Here is a 16,673-nt window from a genome sequence, read left to right as displayed (position 1 = left end):
GACGGTGGGAATAAGGGACAGTCCCAATGCCAGTGAGCTGCCTCGTTAACCCTCGCCTCACCAAGCCTGCAGCAGGAGGAGAAAGAAGACTCCCCCGAGAGTGAAGAAGATACACCTGCTCCACAGCTCCCTCTAGAGCCCCTGGGACATTCAGACTCCAGAACCTGAACCCAAACCCTGCTGTTCACAAGCTGGTGAGACTTAAACATGAAAAGGCCAACAGGCTACCGCCTCCCCCGGACCCCTGCCCCTCCTCATTACTCTGCGTAGAAATGCTGGCTTTCTCCTTTCATGGCCTGTCTGCTGTGTTCCACACCACACACACACACACACATCCTTTTGTTGTTGTTGTTGTCGGTAGAAGGGATTGGAACTCAGGGCCTTGAACTTGCTAGGCAGACACTTTACTGATCAGCCACATTCCCCAGTCCTTCTCACACAGGTTATTTTTTTTTTTTTTTTTTTTGTCAGTCGTGGAGCCTGAACTCTGGGCCAGGGCACTGTCGCTCAACTCCTCAAGGCTAGAGCTCTACCACTTGAGTTACAGCCACTTCTGGCTTTTTCTGCTTATGTGGTGCTGAAGAATCGAACCCAGGGCCTCATGCATGCAAGGCAAGCACTTTACCACTGAGCCACCTTCCCAGCCCCTCACACAGGTTATTTTTTGAAGACAGTCTCCAGCTTCCTGGACAGAGGCAGAGAGAGGAATGACAAGGTCACCAGGAGCCGCCTAAAGCTAAGAAGAGAGGCCAGAAAGATGTAGCCTGAAACTCTGAGATCCTCCTCCAATTCCTATGTTGAAACTATAAACACCACCATCACCATCACCACCACCACCACTCCGGCCCCAAGATGGCTGTATTTGAAGAGGAGCCCTAAGGAAGCAATTCAGTCCTTGTTGAACTAGAAAGAGACTCAGAAGTAGAATGGAGTCCCACGCTGCCAGGTGTTCCAGCTGGCTCTCTGTTGTCTTGTTGTCCTGGGAATTTTCAGAAAACATAACCTGTTTCTTTCCAAACCAAAAAAGATTTTTTTTGCCCTTATTTGTGTTGCTTGGCCACCAACCCTCATGTTTTAGCAACAGTAACCACCAAATGGATGTTGACTCACTTTTGTTTTGAAAAGATAAATCTCTGTTCAAAAGCAATTAACCAACCGGGTGCCAGCTGAGGCCGTGCGTGTGTGTGTGTGTGTGTGTGTGTGCGTGTGTGCACACGCGCACATGCAAAGGCAGGCCCGTGTATTTTACATCCGTGGCCCTATATGCCTGAGTGCTTGTATTTGTGTATCCACGGTCCTGTGGTCCATGGGTGGGCACAGCTGTGTGTGTCTACGTGTGTCTGTGAACACGTCAGTGTGAAATCCATCCTTTGATGGTTCCCCAACCCATATAGGAAAACCCAGAGTCTTACCATGGACCAAAAGTTCTAACCCCGAATCCCTGTTTCCCTGTTAGCCTTTTTGTCTGCAAGAGCCAGCCTGAGCCTCTACCTATGTGCATGTACCTGCGTTCATAGAGGGGTGTCATGTACAGCCTTTGGGGGGGGTGCCATGTCTGCTCAGACTGACCGTAAGAAAATCAGCACCTTTGCACACAAAGTGTGTGGCACGTGCCAGGGGCTGGTGGCTCACACCTGTCGCTCTAGAACTCAGGACCTGCAGCTGTCCCTCAAGGCTGGTGCTCTACCACGTGGACCACAGCTCCATTTCTGGCTTTTTGGTGGTTACTTGGAGATAGGAGTCTCACAGACTTTCCTGCCCAGGCTGGCTTGGAACCACGATCCTCGGATGTCAGCCTGCTGGATAACTAGGATGACAGGCGTGAGCCACCGGCGCCCTGCAAACAGCTTTGACCTTTAACCTTTTCTTCCTCACCCCGGGGCCTTGCACCAGCGGGGCTACCACCGGGCCGCCCCCCGTCCCGTCCCGTTCAGCTCCCTTGGAGAAGAGGGTTCGGACCCCCGTGCAGAGACGCGCCCACCGTGGGCGGGGTCCCAGCAGGTGACCGGTGACAGCGGCGCCCCCCCGCCCGCCCGCATCTGGAGCGGAGAGTAACAGGTGTCCGCCAGTGGTCCCAACACGCATGCGCGGCCCGGGCGTGTGGGCGTGGCCGCGGGCGGCGCCGCCGTCCGCTGTGCCGATTGGGGGCGTGGCCGCGCCTGCGCAGCCCGCCCGTCATGGCGGCCCCCTGAGTCCCACGGCGAGGGGTCGGGAGCGACTCCAAGCTCCGGGGTCGCGGCGGGTAAGCCGGGGAGGGAGGCTGCGGGACGGGGCGGGGCGGGGCGGGGCGGGGCGCCTGCTGGCACCGAGCCTCGGGGCCGCGAAGTCTAAGGGCTGGCGTCACGCTTGGCCTCAGTTTCCCTTTCTGACCAGGGTGTGGGGTCGGGTGGGGAAGGGAAGCCGGGGGGGGGGGAGGGGTGCCCGCCCCATGGCTGCCTTTTGAGAGCCCGGAGGTTGGCCCAGAGGTTGGGGTTGCTATTAATGCACATTTTCTTTATGGAAAGGGGGTTTCTCTTCCTGTATGAGAAGAGTATATGGAGAATAGGGTGTGTGTGTGTGTGTGTGTGTGTGTGTGTGTGTGTGTGTGTGTGTGTGTGTGTGTGTACACGAAGAAAGGAAACTATTCCTTCCTATAAATAAAATGTTGCCCTAAAGGTAGCTACCGGGGAGCTGGGAAGGTGGCTCAGTGGTAGAGCGCTTGCCTTGCATGCCTGAGGCCCTGGGTTCGATTCCTCAGCACCACACACACACAGAAAAACCTGGAGGTGGTGCTGTGGCTCAGGTGGTAGAGTGCTAGCCTTGAGCAAAAAGAAGCTCAGGGACCGTGCCCAGGACCTGAGTTCAAGCCCCGAGACTGGCCCAAAAAAAGTAGATACTGGGCAAACAAAACAACAACGAAAGCCAGACTCCGGTATTTCACACCTGTCATCCTAGCTACTCAGGAGGCTGAGATCCGAGCATCTCGGTTCCAAGCCATCCCGGGCAGGAACTCATCTCCAATAAGCCACTCAGAAAATCGGAAGTGGCGCTGTGGCTCAAGTGGTAGAGTGGTAGCCTTGAGCTGAAGAGCTGAGGGACAGCGCCCAACGTTCAAGCCCCACCACCAACCAAAAACAACAACAACGATGATGTTCTAGCAGGTCCCTTCTTATGGCAGATACAGAGGAATTGGCCAGGGAAATGTCTTGGGCTGCGTCATGCAAAGCTGTTGGCCTGATCTGCACCGTGGCCTCTGAGGACCATTGCCCTCCCCCCCCCCCCAGGTGCTCCTGTCTCAGGAATCACAGATGCAGCCATGGATGAGGTCAGCTTCAGGAGCGACACCGTGCTGTCCGATGTCCACCTCTACACTCCCAACCACAGGCACCTCATGGTGCGGCTGAACAGCGTGGGGCAGCCCGGTGAGGCCCTGGGCTCCGGCGGGGTTCCGGGCCCGTGGATCCTATTTGTTGTTGTTGTTGTTATCGTTGTCCACACTCATCTCTCGGGGAGAGTGTTGGGAAGACAAGATGACCGTGTGCGTCTTATTCTCCCACCATGTACGCGTCTTGCCTGCATGAACGCTTGTGCTTTCCGGAGCCCAAAGCCCGCTGACAGCAGTGTCGACATGAATGCACCCACACTTCAGTGCCAGGACAACACAGCGCCTCCGTTTCCCCCCCAGCCAGTCCCCAACCCCCTGCCCTGCTCCAGCCGCTGCCTGGCTGCCTCTGCTTCCTCCACGCAGCTCTCTCCCCCTCACCTCCTCCCTGTCCCTCTAACAGGATACCTGCCTCCCCCCATCCCCAGCCCTGGCTCCTGCAAAGTCAGCTCCCCACACAGACCCCGGCTGCCCCACCCCTGACCCAGTCACCCCGTTTCCATCACTGATGGCTGGGGTTACTAATAACTGCTGCTCCCTTTGTGGCCCCCACCCCAGCCGCGCCCCGTTCCGGGGAAGCAGCCAGAACCCACGTGTTCCCGGGTTTGCACCGCCGCTGAGCCAGTTGCCTCAGAGGTCATCTGACTCAGAGCTTAAAATATTCCCTGTGTAATCTGTGGCAGAGAAAGGGCAATGATCCTCACATTCTCTGACTGCCCCTCTGTGCCACACAAAGCCTGACCTCTCCCCCACCGTCCCTAGACCAGGGGCCTGGGATCTTGTTCTCTGCTTTTATATTCTGTAACCTACGACGTTCCCGGCACACAGCTGGCGCTCAGTGCGTGCTTGTAAGGTGATGGCTAGGCAGGTGGGGTGCTGGGGAGTACCCCAAAACTTGAGATGCTGAGCAGAAGAATCCAGAACAAAAGCACCTGAGGTTTTTGGGGGTTTTTTTGGTGCCAGTCCTGGGGCTTGAACTCAGGGGCTGGACACTGTCCCTGAGCTTCTTTTGCTCAAGGCTAACTAGCGCTCTACCACTTGAGCCACAGTGCCACTTCTAGCTTTTTCTGTGTATGTGGTGCTGAGGAATCGAACCCAGGGCCTCATGTATGCAAGGCAAGCATTCTACCACTGAGCCACTTATAAGCTAAGTCTTGAATGCTAAAAAGACATGCAATCTAGCCAGGCACTGGTGGCCCACACCTATGATCCTAGCCCCTCAGAAGGCTGTGATTGGATGATTACAGGTTCAAAGCTAGCCTGGACAGGAAAGTCCATGAGACTTTTTGTCTCCAATTAATCATCAGAAAACCGGAAATGGCCCTGAGTTCAAGCCCCACAACTGACAAAAAACAAAAGTCATGCTATCCATGCCTTATCTCCAATTAACTATCAAAGAGCTGAAAATGGAGCTGTGGCTCAAGCTGGGAGAGCATTAGCCTTGCAGGGACAATACCCAGGTCCTGAATTCAAGCCTCAGGATCAGCACACAACACAAAAGTTTTCCAGCTGGTAACGAACTGTCTTATCAGAAGGAGAGGAAATAAAAGACTCCTGAAATGAACCTTGTTCTGTGTCTTGTCTTTCAGTTTTCCTGTCCCAGTTCAAGCTGCTGTGGAGTCCAGACTCAGGGTCTGAGAGTGCCCGTTATGGAGATGTGCCCACCCGGGAGCCCCCTCCCCCTGGGCCAGGCAGCCCAGGGTCTCCTCCAAGAAGCAGCCACGTTGGTGAGAGTGTGGCCCTCCAGGCTGGCCAGGAAGGGTTGGGTGCTCAGCTGGACGAGGACGGGGATCTGGACGTGGTGAGAAGACCACAGGCCACCTCCGAGCCCGACCCAGCAGAGCCTCCAAGAGACAAGGTACATCCCATGATCCTAACGCAGGAGGAAGCCGGCGTCCCGGGACCTGAGGGACCAGAGAGCGGTCCCCACAGCATCATCCAGATAGGTAAGGGCCAGCACCCGCTGCCCAGGCCACCCCACGGTACGGGCAGGGCCCAGGAAATGTTGTGGGTGTGGGTACTGAGTTCAAGGCTGGGCCAGCTCAGGTCATCTCCTGCTCCCTGCTGCCATCAGGCCAGAGTCCTGCTCACGAGCTGTGCTGTCCTGACAGGGGCCTATGCTTCTTGTCCCCAACCCTTGACCCTCACGACCCTCCTACCTCTGGGCCTCTGCTCTGCGGGGCCTCCTCCCTGGGACACGCTGCCCACCTTTGCTTTCCTAACACACTGCTCACTGTCGGTCTGTCCTACTCACCTCCCCTGGGAAAGCCTGGCTGCCGCCACCGCCTCCCCCTTGCACTCAGTGTGCAGCGCCTGTGACCAGCCCAGGACGGTAGGAGGTTTAGCCAGGCCCCACTGGCAGCAGGGAGCCAGGGCAGGTGCAGAGGTGACTAGTCTGGGCCTCTCAGAAGCTAGAAACTTAGCTGGAAAAGGCTTGGGGGCGGGGGGGGGTGGGGCGGGAGAAGTAGAGTGAGAACGAGGCATCACCGGCAGGCAGAGGCAGCCCAAGAACACCACTGCTCTTGACCACTAGCCAAAGCTCCACAGCCCGCCCCCGAGCCACGCTCTGCTCGTGTGCCAAGCACCCAGAGTTTTCTGGCCCTGGCCTTGGGCTCCTCACTTCCCAGTAATCCCAACCGTTGAGTGTCAGGGACCCTGATGCTCTGCAAAGCAAGAGCCGCTCACAAAGCCCCCCCTTGCCCCCACACACACACTCGCTGAACCTGGACTCACATTCTTTCTGCGCAGCGGCACCCGCTGGGGAGGGACAAGACCCCGTCCCATGTGGCGCTGTCCGATGACAAGCCCTTTGTCTTACTTTGATTTTTTTTTTTTTTTTGTCGGTCGTGGGGCTTGAATTCTGGGCTTGGGCGTTGTCCCTCAGCTCTTCAGCTCAAGGTGAGCGCTCTATCACTTGAGCTACAGCGCCACTTCTGGTTTTCTGGTGGTTTATTGGAGATAGGAGTCTCACGGTCTCTCCTGCCCAGGCTGGCTTTGAACCGCGATCCTCAGATCTCAGCCTCCTGAGTAGCTAGGATTACAGGCGTGAGCCACCAGCGCCCGGCTTTCTTACTTTGATTTTTGCAAAGCACTCTGAGCTTGAACCTCCACTTCTGCAAAACAGGAGTGACCGCCTAGTAGGGTCTTGCTGGTGTGAGCCACCCAGGTTCTGAGGTGCCATCACCCCGTTAGTGAAGGCAGACGGCTGCTGGGAGACCAGCAGGCAGCTTTCTGTCCCACTTGCCAACCAGGTGGCCATTTATCAGGCCCCACACCCTCAGCCTTGTTCCTTCAATCTCAGCCTCCTGAGTGGTTAGGATGACAGGTGTGAGCCACTGGTGCTCAGTTACGAGTCCCCTTTGATTCAGGGCTCACATCCCACTCTTCAGGTCGGGCAGAATCTGGCCAGGCTTGGTCTGGAAAAGCCCTCAGAGCAGCCCACCCAGCCTTGTCACCGGCACGGGGCACCCCATTGGGAATAGCATGCATGTGGGCACAGTGGCCTCCGGTCACAGGGATCTGCTTACACTGAGAGTTTGTGGGAACCAAGGTGAGCCCGGAACATACAGCCACGGGGGTGGGGGGGGGGGAGGGCGGTAACCACACACCTCCATCCTCCACCTCCAGGTCTCCTTCTTCCTTCACTTTTTTTGTGCCAGTCCGGGGTGTTGAACTCAAGGCCTAGACACTGTCCCTGAGCTGCTTTTGCTCAAGCACTCTACCACTTGAGCCACAGCGCCACTTCTAGTTTTCTGGTGGTTCATTGGAGATCAGAGTCTCATGGACTTTCCTGCCTGGGCTGGCTTTGAACTGCGATCCTCAGATCTCAGCCTCCTGAGTAGCTAGGATGACAGACGTGAGCCACCGACACACAGCTTCTCCAACTTTTTTTATAAAGGATATCATTTCAAATTCACTTTTTTTTTTTTCACCTTCTCGTGTGGCTCTACGTAGAAGGAAACATTTCCAGATGAGTTGGCATTGTTGTTAGCATCTGCGTGTATGGCCGTCATAAAGCAGCAGCGGCGGTGAGGTAGAGAAGATGGTGAAGGGTGTCTGAGCTGGGTCAGGTCCATGGGGCAGGGTCACCCCCAGGACTGAAGGGGGCTGAGCCGGGCCAGGTCCTCGTGGCACACAGCCCTCTCCCACCTGGCAGCGGGGGGCCCGTGCTGCTTTCCCAAACCACCCACCGCACACACCTTGGCTTGCACACACACGTGCACACGCACACCATGGTCTTCGTCCTTCCCGGTTTCACCCTGGCCGTCTCTCTCTTGGTTCCCCTCCGAGCAGAGCACACCATGGCCACGACCCTGGAGGATGTTGGCAAGCAGGTGGGTAGGCCCTGCCCACTTCCCGCCACCCCGCAAGGCCTCTCTGGGGCCCCCCAGCAGCTGTGGTCCTTCACCCTCCTCTCCCACCTCCCCCCAGGTGTGGCGGGGCGCCCTGTTCCTGGCAGATTACATCCTGTTCCGACGGGACCTCTTCCAAGGGTGCACAGCGCTGGAGCTCGGGGCGGGCACGGGCCTGGCCAGCATCGTGGCCGCCACAGTGGCGAGGACAGTGTACTGCACAGGTGACCGGGCGCCGCCCAGATGGGGGGGGGAATGGGAGGGTGGGCCTTGTCCTCATAGCCTCGCGCCCAAACCAAGGCGGAGGCTCTGGGAGGCTCCGGGAGCTGGGTGCGGGCTGCGGCAGATCTGGAGCCTCCATTTTCCCAGTTCCCCATCCCCCACTGCTTCTCAGTGACGTCTGAGCCCCGGGCAACACCCAGGCAGCCAGCACCACTGCCACCAGTGTCACCCAGCCACCACGGACCGCCAGGCACCCCCAGAAAGAGCAGGGAACCACGGGGCCTCTGACAACGCCTCACCAAAACGGCTCATCCCATACAGCCCCCCCGGGTTCATCCAGCAGTGTGCGACGTGCTCAGCACCTGCTGTGTACCTGGTACAACTCGGCCCAGCACAGACCCACATTCTTTTCATTTCTGTTTTAACGATCTTTTTTTATTTTCAGTCTTTTTCTTTCTCCCTTTTTGGCAGTCCTGGGGTTCTGTGCTAGCTAGGAAGGCACTCCTACCACTGGAACGGGAGGAGTCCCCCAACAGTTGCTACAATCTTTTTTTTTTTTTTTTTTTTTTTTTTTGGTCAGTAAGGGCCTGAGCGCTGTCCCTGAGTGTTCTTGCTCGAGGCTAGCACTGTAACACTTTTGAGCCACAGCGCCACTCCTGGTTTTCTGGTGGTTCATTGGAGATAAGAGTCTCACTGACTTTCCTGCCCAGGCTGGCTTTGAACTGTGATCCTCAGATCTCAGCCTCCTGAGTAGCTAGGGTTACAGGTGTGAGCCACCAGTACGCAGCTTTCATTTTTCTTTCTGTGCACAAACTAGTAGCTGAATGCAAACTTTGTGTAGGTGACACACACACACACATAAACACACACACACACAGAAAACCATCCTGCCAAATATGTTGAAAATAAACTTTCCTGTGTCATATACGATGCCATCACTGGGCATTTTAATCACTGGTGTTTTGTTTTCCACATCTGTTGATCGCACATTTGTTGAACATCTCTGTGCATAGTTGGTCCTGACGAAGGAGTATAACTCGTTCTAACAGCTGAGCTCTGTTTCCGTTCATATTTTGAAATCCTGCTAGATTCACAAAGCAGTTGCTAAGCTCACCCAGCAAGTGCATTCTACCCTTCCCCCAGCTCCCGACCCACGTCTTCCACACCACAGCGCAACAGTCAGACCCAGCCAGCTGAGGACATGCTGATGTTATCATGGCAGTGACCTCTAGATGGCGCCCTACTATGTAGTTCAAGTTGGCCTTGAACTCCATCTTCCTACCTGGGTCCCTGAGTGCCAGGATCACCACACCCTGCTCCCAAGCCGAGTTCCTTCAGTGCCCATTCTCCTCGCAGAAAGTTTGTCCGAATGCACTGCTTCCTGTAGTCCACGTCTGTTACGCTGAAACAAAGATCCCAAGCAGCTCCAGGGGGCGGTGGTGGTAGCCGGCCGTGCCCCACTCAGGAGCCCCACCTCCCCTGCTCTGACTCTGCTGTGAATCCCTGAGTCAATCCGAGCCCCCTTTTCTGGTCCCAGTGAGTTCTGGAGTTTCAGAGTGAGCCTAAGTTTGGGGTCGGAGGCCCTGGGTTCCAGCCCATCATTGGCTTTTCCTGGTCACTCAAGCTGATGCAGTCACCGCTCCCGTGACCTGCAGCCTGGAGGTTGCACCAGGGGAATGCCGGGCGTGGGTCCTGTAATGTGGGAGATGTGGGGACTCGGTTTACCTGCATCTCACGTTTACAGGAAAGCCATCGAAAAGATCCCATGGGTCGTGGGTCTGCTCTCTGCCATTGCTCTTTGGGGAGCGGGTCTCGGGGAGAGCCCCTGGGGACGGGCAGCCTGACCCCCCCACCCCCCACCCACCCACCCACCCACCCCCCACCCCCCACCCCCGCCCCAGCAGCCCTTCTGTCATTGCAGATGTTGGCGCAGACCTTCTGACCATGTGCCAGCGAAACGTCGTCCTCAACAGCCACCTGGCAGCCGCTGGAGGTGAGGCCTGGCCGGGGCGATTTCCCTGGTGGGCGGGCAGGCAGGCAGGCAGGCCAGACTCCCAAAGTGGCAGGGGGAGGGGGGCGTCCACGCTTCCCCAGCTTCGTTGTCCGAAGTGGGTTGCCTGGGGCCTTCCCAGCATCCCCTAGCCCGACGCCAGTTCCCTCCCCCGCGCGTCCTCTTCGCAGCGCCTTGTCCATGCAGTCTGCGCTGTCTGTGAACCTGCCAGCCCTCGGACTGAGCCAGTCCCCGGGATCGGGGGCCACGGCTCCTCAGGGCACACATTCCCTGTGCTGTGCCCACACTTAGCACTGAGGAGGAAAGGGATTCGGGAAGGGAGTGCCAGAAGGGTGGGAAGGTGGTGGACGTGGGGTGGGAAGGGGAGGGAGGCATGGGGGGGGCGGGTCTTGCTCTCTTCCCGGGTCATGTGCACCATTGGCAGCTCTGGTTTTGGCTTGCAGGTGGAGTGGTGAAGGTCAAAGAGCTGGACTGGCTGAAGGCCGACCTCTGCACAGGTGTGCCCCAGGCCCCCGGTTCCCATTTCTCCCCGATGCCTGAGGCCTGAGGCCTCGGCCGTGTCCTACAGAGCAGCAGCGCGCTGCACGGTCCCGGCACCTCGAGGCTGCTTTCCCCCCCCCTGCCCAGTGGGCAACAGCTCACCATCGTGGGGATGGGGGCTTCCATTTGGGTGGGGTGAAGCACAGGGGACCCCAGGTATGACAGGTCCGTTCCCTCTGGGGCTGGGGGGAGGTCTCTAGATTGTTTCCACCAGCCAGAGCATCGCAGCAAGGCTCCTGGGGAGATGGGGGGAAGGGTCACTCCGCAAGGATGGTCTGGCACAGGTCGCGTTCACACAGGGCCCAGGCGGGATCCTGCCCGCCTGTCGTTGGCTGTCTACACACACAGGGCCCTGGACGAGGCCCGGAGGGGGGGCCGGGCCTGACCCCTCCCGCCTCCCCTGCAGATCCCGCGGTGCCCTTCAGCTGGTCAGAGGAGGACATCGCCGACCTGTACAGCCACACCACGGTCCTGTTCGCCGCCGAAGGTGAGACCGTCCACGGGCGTCGCGCCCGGCCTTGTCACCGGCAAAGCCAGAGTGTCCCCTCACCGCCACAGAGCCACCTGCCTCTTCAGAGCGTCTTTCCAGAATGTTCCGCCGCAACTCACACGGTTCCCTGGTGATCCGCACCTCCTCTCTAGCATCCTCCTGGGCCTCTCCGTGCGTCCCCCAACCCCGCTCTCTTCCCACAGTGTTCTACGACGACGACCTGACGGACGCGCTGTTTCACACGCTCTCCCGACTGGCGCGCAGACTGAAGAACGCCTGCACGGCCATCCTGTCGGTGGAGAAGAGGTGAGCGCGGCCGGCCGCCGGCCGGGGCCCCTCCAGTGGCGTCCTCCGCCAGGGCCTCCCGCAGCTGCGCACTGAGCGCCCGCTGCGTGCCGGCCGGCCGGGGCCCCTCCAGCGGCGACCTCCGCCGGCCGGGGCCTCCCGCAGCTGCGCACTGCGCGCCCGCTGCGTGCCAGCCCAGGCTCGACCTTCACACTGTCCTGTGATACACCGTTGTCAGTCCCCGCCCTCTCCACTTGCAGGAGAAGAGGGGGAGGCAGGGAAACTAGGGGTTCGTCCAGGCCCCACCGAGAGGTTGTGGCAGACAGGGATCCAGATGTCACCTGGACCCAGCCTGTGCTGAGGCCCTTAATATACTTGAATTTTATTTCTCTGTGAGAAAAAAAAAAGCCACAACATTTTTTCTTTATTTTTTTGGCAGAGGTGGGGGGAAGAGGGAGAGGAATGGGGGTCCGTCATGGGACTTAAACTCTGGGCCTGGGCTGGGCGCTGTCCCTGAGCTCTTGAGCTCAAGGCTAGCACTCTACCTTTTTCTTTATTCTTGTCTCCAAAACCTGAAACGAGATACTGACATAAATAATAGTAATAATAGCAGAGCTTGTCTGGCACATGCAGAGGCCCTGGGTTCAACCCCAGAACTATACTATAAGGACACAAAAAAGGAACCAACAAAATATCTTTTTTTTTTTTTTTTGGTCAGTCATGGGGCCTGAACTCTGGGCCTGGGCGCTGTCCCTCAGCTCTTCAGCTCAAGGCTGGCACTCTACCACTTGAGCCACAGCGCCACTTCCAGCTTTTTCTGCTTATGTGGTGCTGAGGAATGGAACCCAGGGCCTCATGCATGCAAGGCAAGCGCTCTACCACTGAGCCACCTTCCCAGCCCCAACAAAATATCTTTATGAAGTCCAGCACCAGTGGCTCACACCGGTCATCCTAGCTACTCAGGAGTCTGAGATCTGAGGATCCTGCTTCAGAGCCAATCCAGGCAAGAAAGTCTGTTGAGACGCTTATCTCCAGTAAATTACCAAGAAAACCAGAAGTGGAGCTATGGCTCAAGTGGTGGAGGGCTAGCGTTGGACAAAAGCAGCTCAGGGACAGCAGTTGGGCCCTGAGTTCAAGCACCAGAAACTGGCCCAAACCCCAGCATATTCCCATGTATTGTCTTTGTGTCCTTGGTAAGTCGGCCTGCAGGGATGGTTGCTGTGGCTTCTGTGTAGATTTGGGTCAGGCCCGTACATTGTACGCATCCCTTGCAGCATGGCTCCTGTTGGCAGAGCCTGGGTCCTCACTTGACACACATTGCCAGTGTCAGAGCCCAGATGCTGGCACCGCTTGGAGAGGTGAGCCCCAGGAGGCCGCAGAGCAGAGCCTTCCCAGTCCTGACAGCTGGCTGCTGTCTGCCGGCCCCTCCACAGGCTCAACTTCACTCTGAGACACCTGGACATCACCTGCGAAGCCTACGACCACTTCCGCTCCTCCCTGCAGGCGCTGGAGAGGCTGGCGGAGGGCCGGCTGCGCTTCGTGGTGGAGCGCGTGGAGGCGTCCTTCCCGCAGCTGCTCATCTATGAGCGCATCCGGCAGCTGGTGTGTACGGACTCCGGCCCGGCCCAGGGCGGAGGCTGCTGACGGGACCCTGTCTTTGGGACGGCGGGCTGTGGTGGCTGGAGGGCCCGCGGGCTGGAAGTCAGTGGAAGGGATTTGAGGGCTGCAGGTCCCGATGCCCGGATCCCACGCGCGGTGCCTGACGGTCCCCCCTGCCCCGTGGCCTGGCCTAGGCTCCGTGCCACCCCCTCCCATCAGGCCTCCGGGTAGTCCGCAGCAGTGAGAGCTGGTGCCAGGCCCAGCACCTGTGTCCACTGTCCCCGTTCATCTTCGCAGCGGCCAAGATGGGCGATGTCACCCAGCCAGGAAACGGCTGAGCTGAGACGTAGCTGTACCTCCCTGTCACTCCCTGTGACAGCTTTTAAACCCAGCCCTTAGAGAGAATTTGAAGTCAAAATTACCCCAAAATTACCCGAAGCCGGATTGGTAGAAGCCCAGGACAGCACTAGCATCTTTCGTTCTCTCTGCCTTTCGGCCGCGGCCTCTTGGCCCCGCGTCTGTGGAAGATCCAGGCCTCGTTCTGAGCAGGAAAAGGGACGATGAGGGATTGGCGTTTCCCCATGGAGCTCAGCGGTGCCCAGCCCTCGCCATCCCCCAAGCAGATGCCCTGCCCGTGGTCCCCGCCGGTCTCCAAGTAGAAATGGGAGGCCCCAGGGTACCATGAAGCCTGGCACATGGGCACCTGCTCCACACCTGCCACCATTAAAACTGGCATCACGGGGCTCAGTGCCATGGGACATAGCAGTGAAGGCCCCCATCCCCCCCCACCAACTGCAGGGCCACCCCCGGTCTCCAGTGATTATGTGACCTCCAATGCCTCTTGACTTAGTGCCACATCTTAATCTGTCCAGCCTGGGCTGTGGGGAAAGCGCCCGGCCCGTGGCTGGCTCCACGCTGCCCTGCTCTCTCTCTCTCTCTGGCCCTGTCGGCACACGCTCAGGTCCTGTCCTTGTGTTTGCCGCAGGAGCTGTGGAAGATCGTCGCAGAGCCCGCACCGTGACCCGTGGCCTCCGCAAGGAATGGCAGCCCGCCCGCCATCTTTCTAATAAAATCAAAAGCTCCGCAACGCCGGCCATTCGAGGTACTGTTGTTTTCAAAGTCTGGTGGGAAGTGGACTTGAGGTGACCCAACCTGGTTTTCTAGGACCTGTCCCTGCCTCCCCCCAGTCACCCCCCACCCCCACCCCCACCGCCCCAACAGCAGCCAGAGGGCCCCATTGCTTTGGGCTGGTGGAGTAGGTTCCTCAGGAGCCACCTGGTCCAAGCAGAGCAGACGGCTGCTGTCCACCTGATGCTCTTCCTGACAGCCATCCTGGCATGCTCTGTGCCGGACTCAGGGCCTCAGCACCAGGAGCCCCCATTTCTAATCCGATCCCCACAGTTCCTGCCTCATTTCCCCATCGATTCCCTTCCACCCGGGCACGTTGCCTCTCCCCACTCTCCCCCGCCATCCTGCGCCTCGTGTGCATTCAGTCCGTGTGTCCGTCCCATCTTCTCCCCACTCTCTGTTCCCTCTGCCCCACTCCTCCTTCCTCTCCAGTGTCAGCCAGTCCCCCCGCAGCCCTGCCCCTCTGCCCGCTCCAGCTGCCCCGGGTAGACCAGCTGCCCCCAGCGCGACTGTGCACACTCCCGCACGCGCCAGTCTAAACTCACCGTGTCTCCTAACAAAGCTGGGGTTGGCAGCAGGGGTGCACCCTTTGCACAGCCGAGAAGACAAAGGCTGTCAAAGGAGCAGAGTCCCCGTGAGGCCAGTGGCCCGCCACACCTCCTCCCTGTGCGCCCGCTGTGTCATCTGCACAGAATAAAACCATAGCGCACGTCACTGGGGGATTGCTAATACTGATTATTAAGGGGAGCCATGTTTTGTAACCGTGAGTGACTTTGTCTCTGGGGACACTCCGCGCTGTGTGGAGACGTGGGTTTGGTCATCAGCCTGGAGCGTGGGGGAGGAGGCCCCAATACGGCGAACCATCCCAGAAGGCACAGAACACCACCAGCACAGAATGAAGTGCCAGGGTAGAGAAGCCCCGCCTGGAGGAAGAGGACCAGCCCGGAGATGGAGGGGACCAGCCCTGCAGGGGGGGGATGGAGGAGGGGAGACCAGCCACTGCAGGGGGGATGGAGGGGAGACCAGCCCTGCAGGGGGAGGTGGAGGGGAGACCAGCCCTGCAGGGGGGATGGGGGGAGGACCAGCCCTGCAGGGGGGATGGGGGGAGGACCAGCCCTGCAGGGGGGATGGAGGGGAGACCAGCCCTGCAGGGGGGATGGAGGGGAGACCAGCCACTGCAGGGGGGATGGAGGGGAGACCAGCCCTGCAGGGGAGATGGAGGAGGGGACCAGCCCTGCAGGGGGGGATGGAGGAGGGGAGACCAGCCCTGCAGGGGGAGATGGAGGAGGAGAGACCAGCCCTGCAGGGGGAGATGGAGGGGAGACCAGCCCTGCAGGGGGGGATGGAGGGGAGGACCAGCCCTGCAGGGGGATATGGAGGGGAGACCAGCCACTGCAGGGGGGGATGGAGGGGAGACCAGCCACTGCAGGGGGGGATGGAGGGGAGACCAGCCCTGCAGGGGGGATGGAGGGGAGACCAGCCACTGCAGGGGGGATGGAGGGGAGACCAGCCACTGCAGGGGGGGATGGAGGAGGGGAGACCAGCCCTGCAGGGGGGATGGAGGGGAGACCAGCCACTGCAGGGGGGATGGAGGGGAGGACCAGCCCTGCAGGGGGGATGGAGGGGAGGACCAGCCCTGCAGGGGGGATGGAGGAGGGGAGACCAGCCACTGCAGGAGGGGGATGGAGGAGGGGAGACCAGCCCTGCAGGGGGGATGGAGGGAGGACCAGCCACTGCAGGGGGAGATGGAGGAGGGGACCAGTCCTGCAGGGGGGAGGAGGGGAGACCAGCCCTACAGGGGGGATGGAGGGGAGACCAGCCCTGCAGGGTAGAGGAGCAGAGCAGGAACTGTCTCATGATCATGCCATGACCCTGAAATCCTGTAAAGACCCTAAAGGGCAGCGGCACCCCCTTTTATATAGGAGAAATGTGAGTTCAGAGAGGTTAGGGCACTTCCCCAACCTGAGACAGCTGCTAAGGGCAGGGTCAGACCTGGAGCCTGTCCACACACCACCCCCATGACCTCCCCACCAGAAACAGGATGAGAGGCCTGTACACACACACAAACACGCACACACACACACACACACACACACACACACACACACACACACACACACACACACACACACACACACGCACACACCGTGACCTCCCCCCACCAGAAACAGCGTGAGAGGCCTAGCAGGCCCTCGGTAGAGATGCAGCACTGGCCCCACCCAGGACCGAGTCAGAGTTTTTCCTCTTATTTCCCCACACACACACACACTTCGCTTTGTTTTAGAAACATTGCCTCACAATGGAGGCCACACGTGGCCTCAAACGCAGCTCTGGTCCCCGCCCCCCCCAGTGCTAGTACTCCAGCTGTGCTCTACCATGCCCAGCTAGAATTTCCAGTACGACCCCAGGTGGTTTGTGCGCACAGTCCTTCCAGAAGAGCTGAGCCTTGGGCCTATTCCTGCTCCCGGAGATCCCTGCCCCTCAAAACTGTCAGATAGACCCCCCTCCACTGAGCTGTCAGTCACGCCGGGCTCTACTGACAGTGGAGCCCTCTAAGGAGCTCGCGGTCGCCCCCTGCTGGCCGCACTCCAGCACCAACCGCGACATCTCCCAGCGGTCACATGGATGTAAATGGCACCAAGCCTAGCAAATGGCACCAAGCCTAGCGGTGTCATCAGGGTGAGA

The 16,673-nt window shown here is 59.0% G+C and overlaps 1 protein-coding gene across 3 annotated transcripts; it reads left to right on the top strand.

Moving 5' to 3' along the window:
- The first annotated feature begins 2,152 nt into the window (after positions 1 to 2,152).
- Positions 2,153 to 13,947, top strand: Mettl22 (methyltransferase 22, Kin17 lysine). 3 transcript variants are annotated; one of them, XM_070003512.1, is made up of 11 exons: positions 2,165 to 2,242; positions 3,264 to 3,401; positions 4,951 to 5,307; positions 7,655 to 7,695; positions 7,793 to 7,937; positions 9,857 to 9,928; positions 10,390 to 10,443; positions 10,893 to 10,973; positions 11,180 to 11,282; positions 12,695 to 12,863; positions 13,846 to 13,947. In XM_070003512.1, exons 2-11 carry the CDS (start codon positions 3,296 to 3,298, stop codon positions 13,879 to 13,881), a joined length of 1,164 nt encoding a protein of 387 aa, XP_069859613.1. In that variant the 5' UTR covers positions 2,165 to 2,242; positions 3,264 to 3,295; the 3' UTR covers positions 13,882 to 13,947. The 3 variants fall into 3 exon arrangements, with proteins under 3 accessions (XP_069859615.1, XP_069859613.1, XP_069859614.1); XM_070003514.1 differs by lacking the exon at positions 3,264 to 3,401 and having other exon boundaries at positions 2,153 to 2,242; XM_070003513.1 differs by lacking the exon at positions 7,655 to 7,695.
- The last annotated feature ends 2,726 nt before the right edge of the window (positions 13,948 to 16,673 follow it).

The sequence above is a fragment of the Dipodomys merriami genome, unplaced genomic scaffold, assembly GCF_024711535.1.
Source record: "Dipodomys merriami isolate MVZ:Mamm:240054 unplaced genomic scaffold, mDipMer1.0.p SCAF_60, whole genome shotgun sequence".
In the NCBI taxonomy this organism is placed as follows: domain Eukaryota; kingdom Metazoa; phylum Chordata; class Mammalia; order Rodentia; family Heteromyidae; genus Dipodomys; species Dipodomys merriami.
The sequence above is the reverse complement of the archived record's forward strand: the minus strand, read 5'-3'. Positions and strand labels throughout refer to the sequence as shown.

What these genes read in the sequence shown, in the direction of transcription:
- Mettl22 (XM_070003512.1), top strand. Translation starts at nt 3,296, where the DNA reads ATGGATGAGGTCAGCTTCAGGAGCGACACCGTGCTGTCCGATGTCCAC. An exon ending in TGGAGGATGTTGGCAAGCAG is followed by an intron (nt 7,696 to 7,792) that starts GTGGGTAGGCCC and finishes ACCTCCCCCCAG; the next exon opens with GTGTGGCGGGGCGCCCTGTT. An exon ending in GGTCCTGTTCGCCGCCGAAG is followed by an intron (nt 10,974 to 11,179) that starts GTGAGACCGTCC and finishes CTCTTCCCACAG; the next exon opens with TGTTCTACGACGACGACCTG.